Source organism: Poromitra crassiceps (genome assembly GCF_964638095.1).
Source record: "Poromitra crassiceps genome assembly, chromosome: 3".
In the NCBI taxonomy this organism is placed as follows: Eukaryota; Metazoa; Chordata; class Actinopteri; order Beryciformes; family Melamphaidae; genus Poromitra; species Poromitra crassiceps.
Genome location: NC_139625.1, coordinates 92,143,675 through 92,165,778, shown reverse-complemented (window position 1 = coordinate 92,165,778; position 22,104 = coordinate 92,143,675). Strand labels below are relative to the sequence as shown.

At 41.5% G+C, this 22,104-nt stretch overlaps 2 protein-coding genes across 2 annotated transcripts in view; one reads left to right on the top strand and one right to left on the bottom strand.

Annotated features, from left to right (window-relative positions):
• Window positions 1–22,104, bottom strand: part of LOC310773361 (SAM and SH3 domain-containing protein 1-like) — a gene marked incomplete at both ends in the record, with an annotated part of 204,862 nt that overhangs the window by 113,970 nt on the left and 68,788 nt on the right. The gene's annotated exons all lie outside the window — the stretch shown is intronic.
• Window positions 3,920–22,104, top strand: part of LOC310773799 (stonustoxin subunit beta-like) — a 38,532-nt gene continuing 20,347 nt past the window's right edge. Inside the window, exons 1-3 of the mRNA XM_083633753.1 lie at window positions 3,920–4,000; window positions 8,282–8,455; window positions 8,779–8,952. Coding sequence (XP_083489879.1) covers window positions 8,792–8,952 — 161 coding nt within the window. The 5' untranslated portion in view covers window positions 3,920–4,000; window positions 8,282–8,455; window positions 8,779–8,791. The remainder of the gene's footprint in view (window positions 4,001–8,281; window positions 8,456–8,778; window positions 8,953–22,104) is intronic.

Here is a 22,104-nt window from a genome sequence, read left to right as displayed (position 1 = left end):
CGAAGCCGAACGGCCAAGCCTTTTCCTTCAGTCCCGTAACTCCTGTTTGCCATTTCCTTGTTGCGCTGCGATCCGGGCAAAAACGGAGGCTGAGAAAACAGACTCTGTGCGTGTGGGGAGGAGCCCGCAGCTCAGGGGGGGGGGGGGGGGGGAGAGGGGGGTGGGGCACGCAGGCTGCACAGAACCACACCACGCCACCACATCAGAAAACACCAGCCAGAGTCAGTGAATGTGCTTGAAATTAGAGTGCAAAAAGTATTCATAAAAGTGACTTTATCTTGAAAAGTAAAAAAAAAAAGCAGAAAACCCTTGAAAGTGCTCTTCTTTCAGAGGCTGTCATTTCATAATGGAACTGTCTAGAAACAAAATTTCTTCTTTGGAAGAAGCAGGAGTGTCCAATGTTTCATTAGAGTCCAGCCCTGTCAATATAGCCCTAATAGAAAAAATTCTATAGCTGTTTTCAACTGAATGGAAGTGAATCTGGCACAGGCTCCAGACAATTTTACTGAAGCGCTGTGGCACTCAATGTGTTAAGGGCCTCCCAAAGTGTGGAATCAGATACCTCTCCTGTATGATTAGTCTCAAGGAACTCCACACTTCGTGTTGATGTATATTCAGTAAACACACTTTCTTCTTAATATTATATTTCATTATGACGGTTTACACCTGATAATCTTTGTTTATGTGATATTCAAGTTGTTCTGAATCTGTCGTTACTTTACTTGTCCTTTGAGACATTCAAGTTTTGATATTGCCAGTTGCTATTTGATTATTTTGTATACTGGTCGAATAAGTGCACTGTATGTCTTCTAACTCTTCTATGTATCACATGATGTGTCAGGTGACCCCTGTGAGGGTACTTAAGGGGTGTGTCCCTACACTTAATTTATGTCTGAGGAAGGGCTTTGCCCGAAACGTCACACTTTTTGTGGTCTCCGATTAAATATTTGGGAGCAGCTGCCAGTGTGCGGACTCTATTTTTTATTACTCATTTGCACTTCGGTCCTGCACCTGGTTTTAACCGTTCACTGCTGGATGTGCGTGCCTTTTTGTACCTTTTAATTTTTAAATATGCACACATCCATGGAGAATCACAAGCCCAATGACTTGCAGCTGGCGGAGTTTCTGCAGACAGCAGCGTGAGCATTTTTCTCTGCGAGGAAAACAGTTAGAGATGGTAAAAACTGCCCATGTGCTTATATTACCGAGATGATTCATGATACAAAGTGGGTTGATTATTGGTAAAGCCATCCTTTAAAGATGGAGACAATTAAGGTGTCCCTAAGTTGTGAAGGGATTTCCTCCTACATACAGCACCATGCAAACACAGTGGACCTGCTTTAGACCAGGGCCTCATCAATACAGTCTGTCAGCAGTAGAAATAATACAATAATGACATGAAATATAACAGAATAATATTTCCACATGATTGTCTTCTTGTCCTTTAGGCTGAGTGCATGTCAACTGTCAGAGAGAAGCTGCGAAGCTTTGGCCTCTGTTGTAAGCTCACAGTCCTCTAGTCTGAGAGAGCTGGACTTGAGTAACAATGACCTGCCGAATTCTGGATTGAAATGGCTCTCTACTGGACTGGGGAGTCCACACTGTAGACTGGAGACTCTCAGGTCAGGATGTGTACTTTTACTATTGTAGTATTACTTAACATTTTGTAAATTATTGTACCGTAAAATCAAAACTTGTATATCAACTTAGATATCAGTACATAAGGTGAGACTAACATTAAATCCGCCATTGACCCTTTTCTTTCCTTTATTTGTCAGGAGGTCCAATAGACATTCCAGTTTCAAATTTAAATTGTCTGTCAAGTTGTTTACAGTCGGGTTAATTTTGCTCTTGAATAAAAGTTGAATTGATCAGTCAACTTTCATTTAAAACATTTGTTTACTGCCAGAATATAATAATAATAATAATAATAATAATAATAATAATAATAAATTAATGACATTAACACGTTCACTACCGTGGACGAGTTAACTCGTCAAAAAAACAACAACGGTTGACTGCCGTGGATGAGTTAACTCGTCAAAAAAAAAATTGACGGTGGGACGTTGATCAAAGCCCCCTACATCTCCTATATAAATATGGGAGCCACCGAACGTGTACAACCCATTCCACCGACCCACTAAGTGGCGACAGTGCTCTCCAGACTAGAGAAAGCCGAGCCAAAACTGCAGGGAAAAGCGTGAGGAAACCATTCTCATACTGTAGAATGGTTTGGCGAAAACGCTTTCGCGCTGGCGCACAACGGTGGCGCACAACGGTGGGGGGTTCCAAAAATAGACTGGGTGCAACACACTTTAAAACACGCAGCATAAAGCCCAGAATCGCACGCAGCTTCATCCCAGCTCTCAACCGAAACCCCAAGAAACGAACGAGCCCCATCCAGACTCGCCCGATGAGGGGCCGCCAGGCAGCACAGACAGGCAGCAGAAACTCGCTTGTGACACAGGCTGCAGCCACCAGAGACACACCCACGGAGGGAGGAGTTTGAAGGAGAGGGGGGTGGGGGTGCTGTTATGGAGGAAATTACTGTTCAGAACTATTGTTTAGATGTCTGATGTCTTACTGATGCCAAAAATAAATGGTTAAAGTGACTGTTCTATCGAATTTCACAAAAAGGCATTTTTCTCAGCTTTCCTTTTCAGACGCTGAAACCATGCTGTATTCAACTGCTAATGCCTACATAACTACTAACTCTACAAACTAACTATTTTAGACAGAGAAAGCACACATTCTATTAGTTCTTTTGAGATATTTTGTGTTCACAAAGTCCTAGCAGAAAATAATCCTCGGCTCTTGAAAGATGAGCCAGAATCCTCAAAAAAAAAACTTGGCAGAAGCTACCTACAGTATTGAGAAAACTGTTGTCAGTGAATGTGTTAATAATAAGTTAAAGGTACTATCCGTAGGTTTGGCAGAAAATAAACCTTCACAAAGTGTTTTCTATTACTAATGAGTGAATGCGCCGTTCCGTAATTAAAAAGATGAGCCCAGCTCTTTGCATTCACATTTGCTGCTGGTCAAATTTTCCCAGAAAATTTGGCTGATGTGACGTTCTGCGCGTTCAGGAGCCTGCCCGTTGTCTTCCTGGCTCCGGCCGGAAATATTACCAACGAAGAAGAAGGCTAACAGGCAGTGACATTACGTTTGTCGCTAGCTGCCAGCAGAAAAAAACAACAACACAGACTCCAGCAAAAAGTCCACACAAAAAAGAAATAAATATTTATCTAGTGAAGCCCGTCTGGCCAGACAGCAGCAATGTGACCAGCTTCGGAGGGAAACTAGAGTCGGGGCTGTGTTTTTTGTTCATGGAGGGACTTTGTAGCTGCTGTAATGTTTTGGCCGATAACGTTAGCTGCTTGCTAATGGATTTACCACCTGGTCAGAAACTACGCTAATAACATTACCATCTTGTGTGAAGTAATGCAACAGTCGCAAATATGCCTAATGTTACTACCATTATGCTTATGGTCATGGAACATTGTTTGACTGGCTAAGACCAAACATGCCACAATAACGTCCGATAATCTATCCCGAATCCTTCCTGGGCATTAGAGGCTGATCTGACTGATAAATTGTCCAGGTTGCCGTTTTCAAGTGACTTTTCTGAGTTAACGTTACCAAGCAAGTTCAGCAACCAACACAGTCTGCTGTTGCCAGGCAGCTGCTTGTGTTAGCACCATACAAACACAATGGACCTGCTTTAGACCAGGGCCTCATCAATACAGTCTGTCAGTAGAAATAATACAATAATGACATTAAATATAACAGAATAATATTTCCACATGATTGTCTTCTTGTCCTTTAGGCTGAGTGCATGTCAACTGTCAGAGAGAAGCTGCGAAGCTCTGGCCTCTGTTGTCAGCTCACAGTCCTCTAGTCTGAGAGAGCTGGACTTGAGTAACAATGACCTGCAGAATTCAGGATTGAAATTGCTCTCTACTGGACTGGGGAGTCCACACTGTAGACTGGAGACTCTCAGGTCAGGATTTGTACTTTTACTATTATAGTATTACTTAACATTTTGTAAATTATTGTACCGTAAAATCAGGTTAAAACTTGAATATCAACTTAGATATCAGTATATAAGGTGAGACTAACATTAAATCTGCCATTGACCCTTTTCTTTCCTTTATTCGTCAGGAGGTCCAATAGACATTCCAGTTTCAAATTTAAATTGTCTGTCAAGTTGTTCAGGGTTTACAGAGTCGGGTTAATTTTGCTCTTTAATAAAAGTTGAATAGATCAGTCAACTTTCATTTAAAACATTTCTTTACTGCCAGAATATAATAATAATAATAATAATAATAAATTAATGACAATAATAATAAGTTAAAGGTACTATCCGTAGGTTTTGGCAGAAAATAAATCTTCACAAAGTGTTTTCTATTACTAATGAGTGAATGTGCCGTTCTGTAATTAAAAAGATGAGCCCAGCTCTTGGCATTCATATTTGCTGCTGGTCAAATTTGGCTGATGTGACATTCTGCGCGTTCACGAGCCTGCCCGTTGTCCACCTGGCTCCGGCCGGAAATATTACCAACGAAGAAGAAGGCTAACAGGCAGTGACATTACGTTTGTCGCTAGCTGCCAGCGGAAAAAAAACAACACAGACTCCAGCAAAAAGTCCACACAAAAAATAAATAAATATTTATCTAGTGAAGCCCATCTGGCCAGACAGCAACAATGTGACCAGCTTCGGAGGGAAACTAGAGTCGGGGCTGTGTTTTTGGTTCATGGAGGGACCTTGTAGCTGCTGTAATGTTTTGGCCGATAACGTTAGCTGCTTGCTAATGGATTTACCACCTGGTCAGAAACTACGCTAATAACATTGCCATCTTGTGTGAAGTAATGCAACAGTCGCAAATATGCCTAATGTTACTACCATTATGCTTATGGTCATGGAACATTGTTTGGCTGATTGCAGTTAGCTGTGGTGAGACTGCCTAATATTATAACGTTAGGTTGATGCTATACACGGATAACTAATAGATTTACAGTTTTACATTTATTGAAATTGCCACCTACTCCCACTAATAACGTTACCGTCTTGTGTTGATAATGAATGCGACAGTCGTAAATATGCATAACCTAACTATGCTTATGGAACATTGTGTGACTGTTCAGTTTGGTCCCGTCCAGCTCACATCAACGCCAGACATTAGACGGCCCGGGGGGAGCAGGCTCTGACTGCAGTTAGCTGCAGTGAGACTGCACATTATTATAATGTTAGCTTGATGCTAATCGTGGCTAACTAATATTGATTTACAGATTTACATTATCATGATACAGGTTGATGGTCTACCTGCCGGACATTGCTGCCTGACGCACCTCCACCAGTGCCTTTTGTGCTGGTGTGCCTGATAGAAATTACCACCCAGCTCCACTAATAACGTTACCGTCTTGTGTGGATAATCAATGTAACAGTCGTAAATATGCCTAACATTACTGTTACGCTCATGCAACATTGTTTGAGTGTTCAGTTTGGTCAACTGCAGGCACTTCCCAACCGCCATCAGCCTCACCAACAAGGCCCGGAAACCCCTTCCGCCAAGGGCCTCACCAACAACCCCCCCCACACACGAACTCACTACCTCCTCCTAAACTCAACTGAACCCCCCCCCCCCCCCATAAAACTGGAACTCATACTGTATCTAATTTAATGCCTGTCTAACTGGGACTGGTAAATTGATGTAAATTCCCTGCACATTAATGCCTATTTAACTTAGCCTGTACATTTCATGTACATTCAATGTAAACTCTTATCTAACTCTGACGGTAAATTCATGTAAATCCACTGCCTATTTAACGTATATTAGTCTGTAAATCTCATGTAAATCCAACGTAAATTCATATTTATCATCCGCAAAACACTTTACCACTCATGTACATATTGTATATATTGACTCGATTTGATTGCTTTTGCAACCTTGCGATTGCCGTTAGTTATCTTCCTACTTCTTATCCCTGTATATTGATGTAACCGCTACGCTGCATACAGACACTAAGACAAATTCCTCGTATGTAACTTGCATACTGTGACAATAAAAGTGATTCTGATTCTGATTAGACGGTACCGTATAATACAGGGGAAGCAGGGTAGTTGCTTGCTGACGCTAACGTTAATATCCTTATCCATTTCTCCGCAGCCAATGCAAGCCAAAACACGACCAAACATGCCACAATAACGTCTGATAATTCATCCAGAATCCTTCCTGGGCATTATGAGGCTGATCTGACCGATAAATTGTCCAGGTTGCCATTTTCAAATGACTTTTCTGAGTTAACGTTACAAAGCAAGTTAAGCAACCAACACAGTCTGCTGTTGCCAGGCAGCTGCTTGTGCACGTGCGAGTATGGTGCCCGCAGACCAGCTTGTTCACATGCTGCCTGCAGTTACTCTAACGGCCACCGGTGTCAGTAATAGTTAGAACTTACGGATAGGACCTTTAATAAAAACGTATTTAAATAAATTTAAATAAGAATGATGAAACAAAGCATTGAAGCCACTTCCAGTTTGACCTGAATGCAGCAGAAAACCAAGAGCCAGTGAAGTAAAGAAAGAAGTACGAGCAAGCTAAAAAATATCAAATGGACTATAGCGAAACAAGCAACTGGTCCACAGTAACATTGCATTTCTGTTCTTTGTTCACACTAAAATAAGTATTTAAAAATAAAGTAGATCCAGTCTCCCAAACAGGAACTATCCTGCTGTTTGGTGATATTCTGTTCTAAACAGAAGAACCAAATGTCAATTTAGAATCACAGCAGCATGGGTGTCTGGGTAGTACAGTGGTAGATTTCCTGCCTACCAACACGAGGGTCACTGCTTCGTGCCCTCATGTTACCTCCGGCTTGGTCGAGTGTCCATACAGGCACGACGGGGCACCTGTACGGGGCGGAAGGGAACTGGTGGGAATAGCGTGATCCTCCCACGTGCTACATCTTGCCAGTGAAGCTCCCGCCCACTGCTGTCAGGTGAAAAGAAGCGGCTGGCAACTGCGCATGTGTCGGAGAAGCTAGTCTACGGCTCTCCCCAGATCGGCAGAGGGTGGAGCAGCGACTGGGACACCAGGGCGATTGGACAAGTACAGTTGGCGAGATAATGGGGGGGGGGGAATCAGAAAGAAAATCACAGCAGCAGGATCTTTTGTTGAATCTGTTCATGAACGTTTTCACCGGCAGTTTCCATTCAAATGAATGGGAGACAAAAATCTGAAGTACGAACTGGTCCAGCTGAATCTGGTCTTGGTCACTAAATTATATTCTGCTTTTCAAATAAATAAGTTGAACAAATAAATAAGCCTATGTTTAACAAATACTGTGAATAAGGCCATGTTGAAAAAATAAATAAGTCCATGTCGAACAAATAAATAAGTCTATTTTGAACAAATAGTCCTGTACATTATTCTGACTCCTTGTGTCAGATGTTTACCTGTTAGATGTAGGATAGCGGCAATGAAAATGGAGAACAAGGTAGAAGCAATGACACAGTGCTGCTTGACTCAGGTGTCAAGCCTAAATGTCTGTTTCATCACCACCCCCACTGAGTCCTGTGGCTGACATGTCATCCAGCAGTCTCAGTATTTTGATGTATTTGCCTCGGCAGCCAATTTCTGCCAAAACCAAGGAGTCTGGAGATCAGTCTGTTTGCAAAAACCCGAGCTAGAGTTTTCCCAATGGTGGTAATGTAAGCACATGGGCAGTGTCTACCTTTTCTCTGTTTTCCTCATGGAGAGCTCCCATTTCCTCCTCTGGCAAAGCATTCTGTTGTGAGGCGTTTTACGTCACAACCACAACGGGTCATAACGGAACTACAGAAGTTCTGCTCAAGACCAGAATCTGCTCTGAGGTGGTTGTTATTGTTTATTTTTAATTTTGAAGTATGCACACATCCACGGAGAATCACAAACCCAATGACTTGCAGCTGGCAGGGGCGGAGTTTCTGCACGCAGCAGCGTGAACATTTTTCTCTGTGAGGAAAACAGATAGAGATGGTAAACACTGCCCATGTACTTATATTACCGAGATTATTAATGATACAAAGTGGGTTTTTATCGGTAAAGCATCCTTTAAAGATGGAGACAATTAAGGTGTCCCTAAGTTGTGAAAGGATTTCCTCCTACATACAGCACCATGCAAACACAGTGGACCTGCTTTAGACCAGGGCCTCATCAATACAGTCTGTCAGTAGAAATAATACAATAATGACATTAAATATAACAGAATAATATTTCCACATGATTGTCTTCTTGTCCTTTAGGCTGCGTGTGTGCCAGCTGTCAGAGAGAAGCTGTGAAGCTCTGGCCTCTGTTGTCAGCTCACAGTCCTCTAGTCTGAGAGAGCTGGACTTGATTAACAATGACCTGCAGGATTCTGGTTTGAAATTGCTCTCTACTGGACTGGGGAGTCCACACTGTAGACTGGAGACTCTCAGGTCAGGATGTACTTTTACTATTATATTATTACTTAACATTTTGTAAATTTTTGTACCATAAAATCAGGTTAAAACTTGTATATCAACTTAGATATCAGTATATAAGGTGAAACTAACATTAAATCGGCCATTGACCCTTTTATTTCCTTTATTTGTCATGTCTAATAGACATCCCAGTTTCAAATTTAAATTGTCTCTCAAGTTGTTCATGCAAACTATACATCACTGTGTGTGTGTGTGTGTGTGTGTGTGTGTGTGTGTGTGTGTGTGTGTGTGTGTGTGTGTGTGTGTGTGTGTGTGTGTGCACATGCATGTGTGTGTAGGCTGTCAGGCTGTATGCTCTCAGAGGAAGGTTGTACTTCTCTGACCTCAGCTCTGAGCTCCAACCCCTCCCATCTGAGAGAGCTGGACCTGAGCTACAATCATCCAGGAGCCTCAGGAGTGAAGCTGCTCTCTGCTGGACTCGAGGATCCACACTGGAGACTGGACTCTCTCAGGTAGGGAGAGGCAATGCCTGCTAGAAGGCTGAGAATCACACATTTTCTATGTCACACTGGAGACTGGACTCTCACGTATGGAGAGGCAACATCTGCCAGACATTTTCTCTGTCAGACTGGCTATGTCAGCACTGTGGCTAAATAGAGCTGTCGCTCATCATTGGAGCCTCATGCTGTTCAGTTCACACACAGTTCAGTTATTAAGGTGAGAGGAGCTTTCTCCAACCAAGCTCACTAGCTGAAACATTCATGTGGTGATCTTGAATCAGAGAGTGGATTCACACCTGCTCGTTTGGAGCAGTTGTTTCAAACTGGGAGTGTTTCCCCCTAAAAATCGGTTTGATTTGCACATGTGAACACAGCAATCACACTCAGATGCAGGACAAAACAAGCAGGGTGCACTGCGTGAAAGACCCCAGAACTCTGCAAGAATTAGGCGCATATCCGGATATTTTTTTGTATATATTTCATGTCAGGTCAAATACTGAGCCATATTTGCCTCATATAGTATACCGTGTCCAGATACATCTAATGTTGACATACACACTAAATAAAATATCCAAATATGCCCTCATGGCTCATGCCATATTGGAAATATGTGGACTCAGTATTTGGCTATAATATGAATGAATATGGTGCATGTGTTTTTGTTGCTGTCATTGAAGAAAATATGAAATATGGTGTACAGATACAACACAAACTGATATCTTGACACTGATATTTCACTGATATGACTCATGCGTGGAGCATATCAAGGGTATGATTTGTTGGTATGGGTGTGCTCTGTGTCTGGGGAAATACTCAGTATTTGTGGTGGTCAAATAAATGTCCAGGTACATCATGTGTATATCCCACAATATCCAAATATGACCTCATGACAAATATAAAGATATATGTTCTCGGTATTTTACAACCAAGTCTGCTGCATATTAGCAGTATTTTCCTAATTTAATTTTATAGAATGGAGCACAGCTACACTGCCCTCCAAATCAAAACCGCAGTAACTACAATTTTGGTCAAAATTTAGTTATTATTGAAATTGAACTTTTAGATATCTGTTTTATCATGTGACAAATTTTCTAAGTTCAGTCTTGCTCTATATTTGAGAAAACAGAGTATAAAAGTTGCAGTAACTACGAAATCCAACCAAAAACCAGACAAAACTGCAGTAACTACACTTACTGCACTTTGATTTGCTTTCACAGAGCTTCAGCTGGACTTAAACAGAGATAAACGCAGTAACTACACTTTGAGGTTTAGTTACTGCGGTTCAGACTGGTTTTTGGTTGGATTTTGTAGTTACTGCAATTTTCCCGCTCTTTCCATAACAAAGCCCAACACATCAATCACTCATAATGGCACAATCTGTTTAGTTAATCCAGTCAATTCCCAATATGAGAGCGCACTGACAGCTGTCCAAATTGTTAATGAATTAGTCTTCAGTGTCTTTAAAATCGTAAATGCTGTATTCCTAGTTAATAATCCATAAGAGATCATCCACTAAAGAAGGGAATTGTGTTCTCCACTGGGAAGTGTTAATCTGGCTGTAGATAGTGATAATTGTTTGGTATCACTACCTAGCTCATCAGGACAATCTTTTTAATTGCTGCATAAATGATCAGCAGTTCATTTTATTCAAAATAATTGTAATATGCTATGTAATATACTGTATATGCTCTTGTATGAATTATCAATCTGAAAAGCTGATCTGATTTGTAAAGAAAACCTGTTCTAAATTAAGATAATAAAACAACTGTGCTCATTAATTAATTGTGTCAGAATGATGACCAAAAAGCAACACCAGTGGTGAAGATTACATCAACTGACTTCAGGATTCCCTGAATTTATCTGTTACTCATCCATTTAAATGTTTTAAACATGTAAACAAGAAAACAATTAAATACACATATGATGTGGTATCGAAATCAAAACCGATTACAGTTGTCTCATGAAAAACAAGACAGGAGAAGCACATTAGATTGTAGTTACTGCGCTTTTCCCTTGTACTACCTACACATCTGTTTAAGGTACAGACAGAGTGCCGTATCTGCATTTCTGGGGTCATAAGTCAAGTAATTGATAATTGTTTTGCGCCCAAAAAATACTTTAACGTATACATATTTAATAAGCGCATTGCCACTTTTCAACCTATATCTCATTTGGCTGGACAGTCAAAAAACTTTAAAGGCATTTTTCTCAGTTTCAGTGTTGGCGTAGTTACTGCGGTTATGATTTGTAGGGCAGTACAGCATAGTGATATTTTGAATTTGATATTCAATTGATTCATAGCCAAAAAAAGGTGTGTGACATGTTCTCACTCCCAACTTGTCAAATACTGCCATTCAGACCCTGGCATCACTTTTCAATGCACAGGTACTCATACATAAACGTTTTTCCACCTTATCTCCTGTGTACATCTGTTAAAGCTTTTTAGTATGCTTGACACCAAATGGCTACCTCTGTCAACAAAGTTAACTAATGAAAATGTCAATAAAAGGCAACAGTAACACACTTTCAAGACATCCAAATTTAATATCAAAGAAAAAATAATTTTACATGAACATTATTCACATTTTATGTACACATCTTAGAAATATATTACTTGTTAGTCCTTCTAAGCTTATCAGACATCAAAGATCAAATGTTCAACCACTTATTTTGACTTTTCAAAAGAATAAGCTTAAAAAGATTCAACTTATACTTTATTTGGTTTGAGTTTCTCATCAGTTCAGACAGCAGAATTGTGGGTTGTTATACCCAAATTATCCCATTTCATCACAATTATGGCTTCTTATACTTCAAATTCAAGGACTCAAATGACATAGTTTGAGACATGGATCAAGGTATTATTACAATAGGGAGCATTTTTATAATGAGAACTTGCAGGTTTTACAGAAGCTCACAGACAGACAACAATTAGAGAGGTTTGAATGTGTGAACACTTAAACTGTGCAGATGCACATCAAGTAAAATAAATATGTCTATATGCTTAATTTCAAAAACTTTCAAGGCCCAGATTTTTCTCTCAAATTACATTTTTTTCCCACTGATTTTGACCATACACAATATAATTTCACTGAAAGATGATAAAAGATATTGCATTATCGTCCATCCCTAAATTAGCTAGCAAATCTAACCTTATTCTAAACACATCTTGCTGAGGGTAGTGTTACCACAACATTCACAGATTTGTCTCTAGCTCCAGGAAAGGAAACTCTGCATGAACAACATGCACACTGGCTGAAAATTCTCTGCATTTGAATAAAAGATGCATGAGACCACGGAACAAAGTCTTTGTCCCAAACTGTGCAGCTGCTATTGTTCCCATAATGCCACATGTCACTGTGCTTTTTAAACCAGTTCACCTGAGCCACTGTATGTTCAGTGTTTACTGACTTCCCTGCTCTCAGCAAAAAGAGGGATACTTTCCACTTTACACAATATCTGTCCTGGCCATGGCTCCCCATTTGTATCTATGCCAGGTTCTCCAGTGATCTCATCAAGAACCAACCATTTTGCACATACAAATGATGCTGTCCCTGTCCTGTATTGACATGGAGAAAATATATCACCTGCGAAACTGTATCTGCTACAATATTTGTAAGCAAATGTCACTCGTGAATTGTTTCACTGGGATACAGTACCTCAAACATGGAATGAAGTGCAAAGTTGTCTGACTCAGGCCATGTTTAGACGACAACCGTCTCTGCATAAAACGGCAAACTAGCGTTGCGTGTTCACCTTTTATTTCGCATTTATACACAGCTGTTATGATAACGATTTGCATGCAGACTGAGGCCGACTGAAGCCGCAAAAGCGTCAAGTGAACCAGAATAACATAGAAACTTCTGGTTAAAACCTTCACAATAATGGTAATTAAATAAACTAATAGGGCTCTATCGTTGCATCGGCCTATAATCTGCGCCCAGCGCCCAGCGCAGCACAGGTTAGTGGGCTACAGGTGGCCTTAAGCATTATAACCACGCCTTTTAAGCGTAAAATTATGCACAATCTGGTCATTGGAGAAGTGCAGTAAACGAATCACAAGCTTCCCTTTTAAGCTCCAATTCCACGGAGCGATCCAGTCCGGTCAGAAAAGCCAAGCGCTCTGAGCTCCCCCCCTCCCTTTCATCCCCGTCTGTCTGTCTCCATATATAGGCTATTATTCCAAATGATTATGCTTCTCAAACCAATCTATATTTCAAGTATTTTTATTCTTGTCATATACTCATCACCAGCATATACATGAGCAGTTTGAACACAAAAATATACATAACAGATATGTTAGTCAGTCTCGGTCTGGAAAGTGTTCCTACAGCAACAGACTGCAAAATAGCAAAAGGCAACTTAGAAATGTGTACAGAAAAAGTTTTTTTTTATATAACCAACACAAAAAAAAAAAAAATTCAAACAAGAAAAGAAAAGAAACATACACACACACACACACATTTGAAATATTTATTTATGTCCACATAAATACAAGTATGCAAAGGACATAAACAGTAATAGTGCAGTCAATTGCTGTGAGTCAGTCAGTTACATGAGTGCCCAGACGGCAACCACAATAATGCATACACATAAACACACAGGATGATAACATGGCAGGTTGATATATACAGTTATAATGTAATGGAAGATAACGGTCAGTATCCACTTCATGGGTACAAAAAGCAGCGCCTCCTCCATATTGAGCGGCTGCCGATAATAGTAGATATTGAACAATATCTCGCTAACTGCTTGGCCCTTCTCTTTGGGAGACCAGACATCTGAAGGCCTCTCACAACCAGCTTATGGACATGACCTAGGCTACCAAATATGAAAACTAGAAGTTTACACCTGTAGCCCAGCTGTGAAATGGTCTGTTCTAGCTGTTGGTATTTCATCATCTTGGTTAGAAAGGCCTCCTCTAGGCTGTGGTCAAAGGTACAGCCAACCTCTAGAACAAACACCTCTCTACGATTTTCATTGACAACAACAACATCAGGAGTGTTAGCTGGAATATTCAAGAACACCTCTGAATCGTCACTACACAGAGTGAACATGCTCGGCTTCACAATAGAATGTTTAAAAAGCGATATTGAAGACCCGAAAATAGAAGAGATATCTTTTGATATCAGATCCACTAATCTGTCATGCCTACATATGTAAAGCCCTTTGTATGCATGGCAACCATTTAGGATGTGAGCCATGGTTTCAGTTATCTGTTCATGACCATGATGTATGCAGTGAGGAGCATGACTGTCAGGAAGCCAGATGGAAAGATTGAGCTTGGTTGGTAGAACTTGCAGTCTTGCTTTTAGAGTGAAGATGATAATGCTCTCATCCAGAGCGACACTTTTAAACACTGCATGAGAAACAGAGTGATCTGCTGCAGGCAGACATGCAAGTTTCCCTTGGAGTTTTAACTCAGTCCAGTGTTGACGTTGTCTTTGTTGTAGCGCCCTCATGAGGTGACCTCGGGCATTCGTTAGAGGGAGTTGATGATCTACTCCACAGATATTCACGGTTGCTCTCACAGAGATACTGGGGTCAGATATAACCTCTTCAGAGACATTCACTGCCTCTGAGTTAGGCCCCACCCACTCCAGGGCAACTTTACACCAGCCACATAAGTCATTCAGGTCAGGCCAGTCAGACCACACGCCAAAGCCAGGGGAGCGACTGTCCAGCTTCCCGCTGGGTTTCGTCTTGAATCCCAGGAAGTTAGAATCCGACCCACGTGCCAGGGGGACCTTGCGTCTTTTTAGGTCAATGAACAGAGACGCTCTGGCGAGCTCTCTGGTCATCACTGTTCAGCATATTTAAAAGATGGCCGAGCCTCGTAGCAAAATAAGTCCATTCAAAATTCGGAACCCCCAGCCCACCCTCCTGTTTACTGTGAAATATGATGTCACGTGTACTATGAGTATTTAGTCCAGTCCACTGCCTTACCAAACGCACAGTTCTATCATTCATTTCACGTAGAGATTTACATGGAATATGTACATTGGAAAACAAGTGTTGAACCTTGGCCAGTGCTATTTGTCTGATTGCTTCTAGCTTCATGAGGAGTGGCAGGGGGGATGCATCAATTAAATCGAGTCTGGTGGAATACTCAGATGTGATGTCATCTACTTGATCTTTCCACTCACCTGCCACGTTGAATTTATGACCTAGATAAGTATATGTCTTGTGGCGTGAATATACTCTTAGTGGCTTATTGTAAATACAGGTATTGAATCTGATTTGGAATGGTACCAGCGGTTCCCCCCGCTCCGCCTCTCATAAAAAACTGCACATTTGGAATCTTTCACCTCTAAACCAGACCACTCCAAAAAGGAGTCAGTTCTGGTGAGCATGGTGTTGATAACACCCTCTTGACGGGAGGATATGACGACATCGTCTACGTATCCCTGAACGGGGTTAGGGGAGATGACATTGAGAGGAGCACAGTTACAAAGCCACTTTAACCATTGATTTATTGCGAGTACAAAATTAACTGCACTCCATGGACAGCCAGTCTTAATACCTACTTGGAGAGGGATTGGGTCTGTGAGCTGTTTGCCACAGATCACCTGTATAAATGAACCAGAATAAACATCTTTAACAATGTCAAGATAAACTTGAGGTAGATGTATTTCCTCAAGAGATTTTAACATGACATTATGTGCTAAAGTACCAAAAGCATCACGGAAATCAAGAAAAACCATAAATAATGTAGTTGACTCGTGCTTGAAGTCATCAATTCCTGTTTTGAGACAAAACACATGCTCATTCATGCCCTGCCTATTGATATAAGCCTTTTGCTTGGGGGATAAGATGTTTTCATCCACAAGCCATGGCAGAATCCTAGCAAGAATGTATTTCATAAACACCTTAAAGATCGTAGGTAAGAGGGAAATGTCTCTCCAGGTTGATGGATTGTCCGGGATATTGTCCTTTTTGGGGATTCTATGGACAAGAGCCCCCTTCCAAGAATCAGGCACACGTTTATTTTCCAAGCAGGTATTAAAGATGGAAGTTTAGTGTACATGACTGTGTGGCCTTGAGTAATTCATAGGAAACATCGTCCATGCCACTTGATTTGTTGTTGGGGAGATTGCCCAACACAGTCTCCACCTCCGCCTGCGTGAAGTGCGCAGTGTCAGGGAGACGTGCAGGCTCCGTGAGCGATATGGCTTCGTGCCAGGGAAATGGTGGAAGTTCATCGTCAATTGACGATTGTCCTCGGCACTTAGTTTGATAGTACAATTGCACTTGCTCGCAATTATTGGGGCAGGGAGGGGGGGTTGGGTATTCACTGTTGTTCAAAATTAATTGAATGGCTTTGAGTGCAAAGTTGTCTGACTCAGGCCATGTTTAGACGACAACCGTCTCTGCATAAAACGGCAAACTAGCGTTGCGTGTTCACCTTTTATTTCGCATTTATACACAGCTGTTATGATAACGATTTGCATGCAGACTGAGGCCGACTGAAGCCGCAAAAGCGCCAAGTGAGCCAGAATAACATTGAAACTTCTGGTTAAAACCTTCACAATAATGGTAATTAAATAAACTAATAGGGCTCTATCGTTGCATCGGCCTATAATCTGCGCTCAACGCCCGGCGCAGCGCAGGTTAGTGGGCTACAGGCGGCCATAAGCATTATAACCACGCCTTTTAAGCGTAAAATTATGCACAATCTGGTCATTGGAGAAGTGCAGTAAACGAATCACAAGCTTCCCTTTTAAGCTCCAATTCCACGGAGCGATCCAGTCCGGTCAGAAAAGCCAAGCGCTCTGAGCTCCCCCCCTCCCTTTCATCCCCGTCTGTCTGTCTCCATATATAGGCTATTATTCCAAATGATTATGCTTCTCAAACCAATCTATATTTCAAGTATTTTTATTCTTGTCATATACTCATCACCAGCATATACATGAGCAGTTTGAACACAAAAATATACATAACAGATATGTTAGTCAGTCTCGGTCTGGAAAGTGTTCCTACAGCAACAGACTGCAAAATAGCAAAAGGCAACTTAGAAATGTGTACAGATTTTTTTTTTTTTTTTTTTCATAAATAACCAACAAAAAAAAAAAAAAATTCAAACAAGAAAAGAAAAGAAACATACACACACACACACACACACACACACACATCACACACACACACACACACACACACACACACACACACACACACACACACACACTCCAATATTACAGCAATGAAAGTGCTTGTAAAGGTTATGCATGGCATAGGGTCCCACAGGAGTCACCCATCATCCCTAACCTCGCCGAGGTAGGCCAGAAACGGGCCCCAAACAACCGAAAATCTCCAGAGTGAGTTGATTCTCAGAAACCTAAGTCTCTCCATCCGTATGACAGAGATCATACCCGCCAACCATAGCTGAAAAGATGGTGGGGAGGGGGACTTCCATTCCTGTAAAATGAGTTTCTTGGCAACGATTGTCCCCTGTGTCAGAGATTGCGGCACAGCTGAAGCTCAAAGAGGAGTCCGAGCAGCCGAAGATGGCGAGCTCTGCCTCTGGCTGAAGGGTCACTTCATAGGCCTTAGAGTACCAGTTGAATACTTTGGCCCAGAACTCAGTCAGTGAAGGGCAAAACCAAAAAGCATGAGACAGAGTGCCCTCTGATACACGACACCTGTCACATAATGGTGAGACAGATGGGTAAATCCTGTGCAACTTATGGTTAGAATAGTGAAGACGGTGAGTGACTTTAAATTGAATCAGTTGGTGTCTACTATTAACTGAGCAGAGTTGTATCACAGACACACTCCTATTCCATAGAATGTCAGATAAGTCAATGCCAAGTTCCCCCTGCCAAGCTTCTCTAATCCTCTCAGTAGAGACTGTGGTGTAATTGTCAAACAGACATACAAATCTAGAAATAAGATGCTTGGAGTAGTGAGGAGGGCTTAGCAGTACATCGAAAAAGGCATGTTCATTTGGAAGCACTTCAAAAGAGCGAATCTTGGACCGAACATAATTTCTGAGTTGCAGAAATCTGAGCCAGTTTGTGCCAGGAAGCCCAAACTTCTTCTTTAGTAGATCAAAAGATGCAAAATGGCCATCTATGTATAGGTCTTTGATGGAAGCCAGCCCCTTCTCACTCCAAGCATGGTAGTTTCTGTCTGACCATGGAGGCAGAAAAGTGACAAATTGGCGTATAGACAGAAACATCTGGTAAACTCAAAACACTCCTAATTTGGTTTAGAATGCTGACAGTTTTTCACACCAAAACATAGATTTCCCAAGGTCCCAGGGTTCTCCAACCTAGAAAATAGCATAGCTGGCAGTGAAGAATTGCCAATAGAGCTGGCCTCCATCTTCAGCCGCAGGGGAGCCCCGGGAGACACAATACCAGGGGTCCCCTGAGGCCAAAACATTAGAGCCCTAACGTTAGGAGCCCAGTAGTAATGCCTAAATACTGGTAAGGCCAGCCCTCCTTCAAGCTTAGGTTTTTGCAAATTAATTTTCGAAATTCTGTGGTTTTTATAATTCCAGATGTAAGACAGAATTATGGAGTCCAGTTTTTTAAAGAAGACCAGTGGAAGAAAGATAGGAAGGTTTTGACACAGATAAAGGAACCTGGGAAGTGAACCCATCTTAATAGAATGTATGCGACCGATCATGGACAGAGGCAAGATTTTCCAGTTCTCTATACACTGTTTACGTCTTAAAACAAAATCATCAAAATTCAACTTAAATATTAGTTTCGGATCTCTGGGTATGGTCATGCCAAGATAGGTGAGGCGGTCCTTGGCCAATTTGAATGGGAGATTTTCCAGAAAGCCGGGGGTGAAGACATCAGAGAGAGGCATAAAATCACTCTTTGTCCAGTTGATTGTGTATCCGGACAGCTTACCGAAGGAAGTGAACAATTCGAGGAGTGTGGGGATCGATTTTTCTGAATTATGTAAATATAATATTACATCATCGGCATACAAACTGATACGCGTTTCAATACCACCGACCTCCAAGCCTACAAGGCTTGGATATGAGCTTTACCCAGGATATGAATGATTCGCCAAATCCAAATCTGCATAGTGACTCAAACATATAAGGCCACTCAACCTGATCAAATGCCTTCTGTGCATCAAGCGATAGAATAGCTGCGCCACTGGTGTTACTATGGTCTGCGTATATAGTGTTGAGGAGGCGTCTTACATTGAAGAAAGATAACCTGTTCGGAATGAACCCTGTCTGGTCAGGATGAATGATAGATGACAAATGTTTGTTTAACCGGGAAGCCAGCGTTTTGGTAATTATCTTTCTTTTAAAATTCTGAAGCGCTATAGGTCTGTAGCTTGCCGGGTCTACTTCCTCCTTCCCCTTTTTTAGAATAAGGGAGATGTTAGCTTCTGTTACGTCCCTTAAATGTGTGTCTAGGGTGAAAAGGTGTAACATAAGAAGTCCAGGAAAAAGGGAAATAGGCTGAATTAAAGTGTACCAAAACAATGATTTATTTTAACAAAGGTTGGTTCAAATAAGGAAGCACAGTGACGTCAGGGTGGCCAAAGCCCAATCAGTTTACCTAGAAATAAAATAAACTAGACTATAAACAAAAAGACAAAACTACTACTTAAACCTACAAAAACAGGAGAAAAGTGGGTGTAAAGAAAAGGGCGACACACCCCTACAGGGCTTCCTTAAGATTAACAATAAACAGGAATCAAACAAAAAGGCAAGTGATATACAAAGTAGCTAAGTAGACCAATGAGTGTGTGCATGAGAAATAGTTAGGCTACATCTAACAAAAGGCCAAGAAGCATAGGCTAAGGCAAGGCCAATGAGTAACTTAAGACAAAGTTACAGAGGGCAAATAGGCTGACAGCTAATAGAAATAGCTACAGCGTCAAAGCACACACAAACAAGTGTTTGACTGTCAAGTGACCAAGGGCCACAAAAAGAGCTACCCAAAAACAATTAGTTAACTGAAAGTAGCAAAAGGCTAATACAAAAGAGCTAATTCAAAAAGGGGCTTGAGAGAGCAAGGAGGGTGGAGGGCCAGTGTAAGCACGCAGAGCGCTCCGCTAACACTGACCCACAGTGCCATCTTGGAACACTGCAGATTATGTAGGACATGCAGGTCTGAAGCAGCCAATCAGCAGCAATCGGCATTGATTGCCAACCAGCTCCAGGTGAGGGCTCTTCACCTCAATCACTGCAGCAGAGGGGCGTGTCTGGGACAGAGATAGTGAGGCAGGAAAAGAAAGAGCCACACACCAAACCAAGGCCAGGCTTTGGTACACAGGCTGTAAAACCCCATCACATACTGTAGGAAAAATGCTAAATTGAATGTTACAATAGGCCTAAGCCAGAAGTGTACTATTATAGAAATAAATAAGGCAGAGGGCCGTAACACCTCCCCCCTTAAAAAGAAACATCTCCTCCCAAAAATATGCTAAAGTTTATGCTAAAAAACACAAGACGGTGAAACATCAAAATAAAATGGACAAAGCTTTCACACACACACTTCAAAATTTGTGGCACTAAGGCAAACATGCCTGCTTACCTTAACCAAGTCAGAAGTGGTGGTGGAGACAGCATACACAGAGGGGTGGACTTAGTCTAAGGTCTTCCAGCTCAGATGCACATGCTCAACCTCACAGGTTTGTTTCGAGCATTCACCTGACAGGTGAAGGGCGAGCTTCAGATCCTCTCATGTCCCCCAGATCAGCGCTGTCTGATTAAGGCCCAAGTGGCAGCAGGAGCCTCCGCCCCCACCTCCACCTGGTCATTGAGAGCTTGTGAGGGAAATGGCGGCCTTCGCTCCCACTTCCCATATAAACCCTCGGGTGCCTTACCTGACAGACACTTGGCTTTCTCTATGCCTTTCTCCACCAACTGCTCCGACAGTAACATCTTAAGTCTCCGCCTATACAGGCGTGCAAAGGGACAGACACCAAAATATTAAGAAGTGTGCAAAATGTCCATGTGAAAAGTCAACCCAAAGTTAACTGAATGTTGATCAAAGTCAACCAACGTGTTACCAAAAGTTAACCAGACATTTTAACCCATCCATGTGAACTAATCACTCCTAATGTTAACTACTGTTAACCTTCTTTCAATGTTAACCACCGTTAACCCATCATTGTGAACATCACTCCTACTGTTAACCGGAGTTAACCTCTTCCTAATGTCAAATGTCAAAAATAGCAACATCAAAACCATCCAAAGTTTACTGCAGGTAAATAAATGGCATGACTCACTCGAGAGAACTCAAGAGATCTCAGTACAGGAATAGCATAGCACATGGCAATTAAATACAAATAATCCTACCTACCCTGCTGCTCTAAGGTAGGACTACTTACAAACCCTCCAAAGACAATGAAGCCATGTTTCTCAGAACAGCTTATTCCTAAAGAGAAAAAAAGACAAGCCGAAACACAAAGTGCACAAATGGCCCACAAATGTAAATATAGCAGTAGGCTACTAGAAAGTTCCTGACTATAAAAGGGATTACAAAATTATCCCGGACGATAAAGGGATTACAAAATTATCCCGGACGATAAAGGGATTACAAAATTATCCCGGACGAGCCCCCATTTATGTTACGTCCCTTAAATGTGTGTCTAGGGTGAAAAGGTGTAACATAAGAAGTCCAGGAAAAAGGGAAATAGGCTGAATTAAAGTGTACCAAAACAATGATTTATTTTAACAAAGGTTGGTTCAAATAAGGAAGCACAGTGACGTCAGGGTGGCCAAAGCCCAATCAGTTTACCTAGAAATAAAATAAACTAGACTATAAACAAAAAGACAAAACTACTACTCCTTAAACCTACAAAAACAGGAGAAAAGTGGGTGTAAAGAAAAGGGCGACACACCCCTACAGGGCTTCCTTAAGATTAACAATAAACAGGAATCAAACAAAAAGGCAAGTGATATACAAAGTAGCTAAGTAGACCAATGAGTGTGTGCATGAGAAATAGTTAGGCTACATCTAACAAAAGGCCAAGAAGCATAGGCTAAGGCAAGGCCAATGAGTAACTTAAGACAAAGTTACAGAGGGCAAATAGGCTGACAGCTAATAGAAATAGCTACAGCGTCAAAGCACACACAAACAAGTGTTTGGCTGTCAAGTGACCAAGGGCCACAAAAAGAGCTACCCAAAAACAATTAGTTAACTGAAAGTAGCAAAAGGCTAATACAAAAGAGCTAATTCAAAA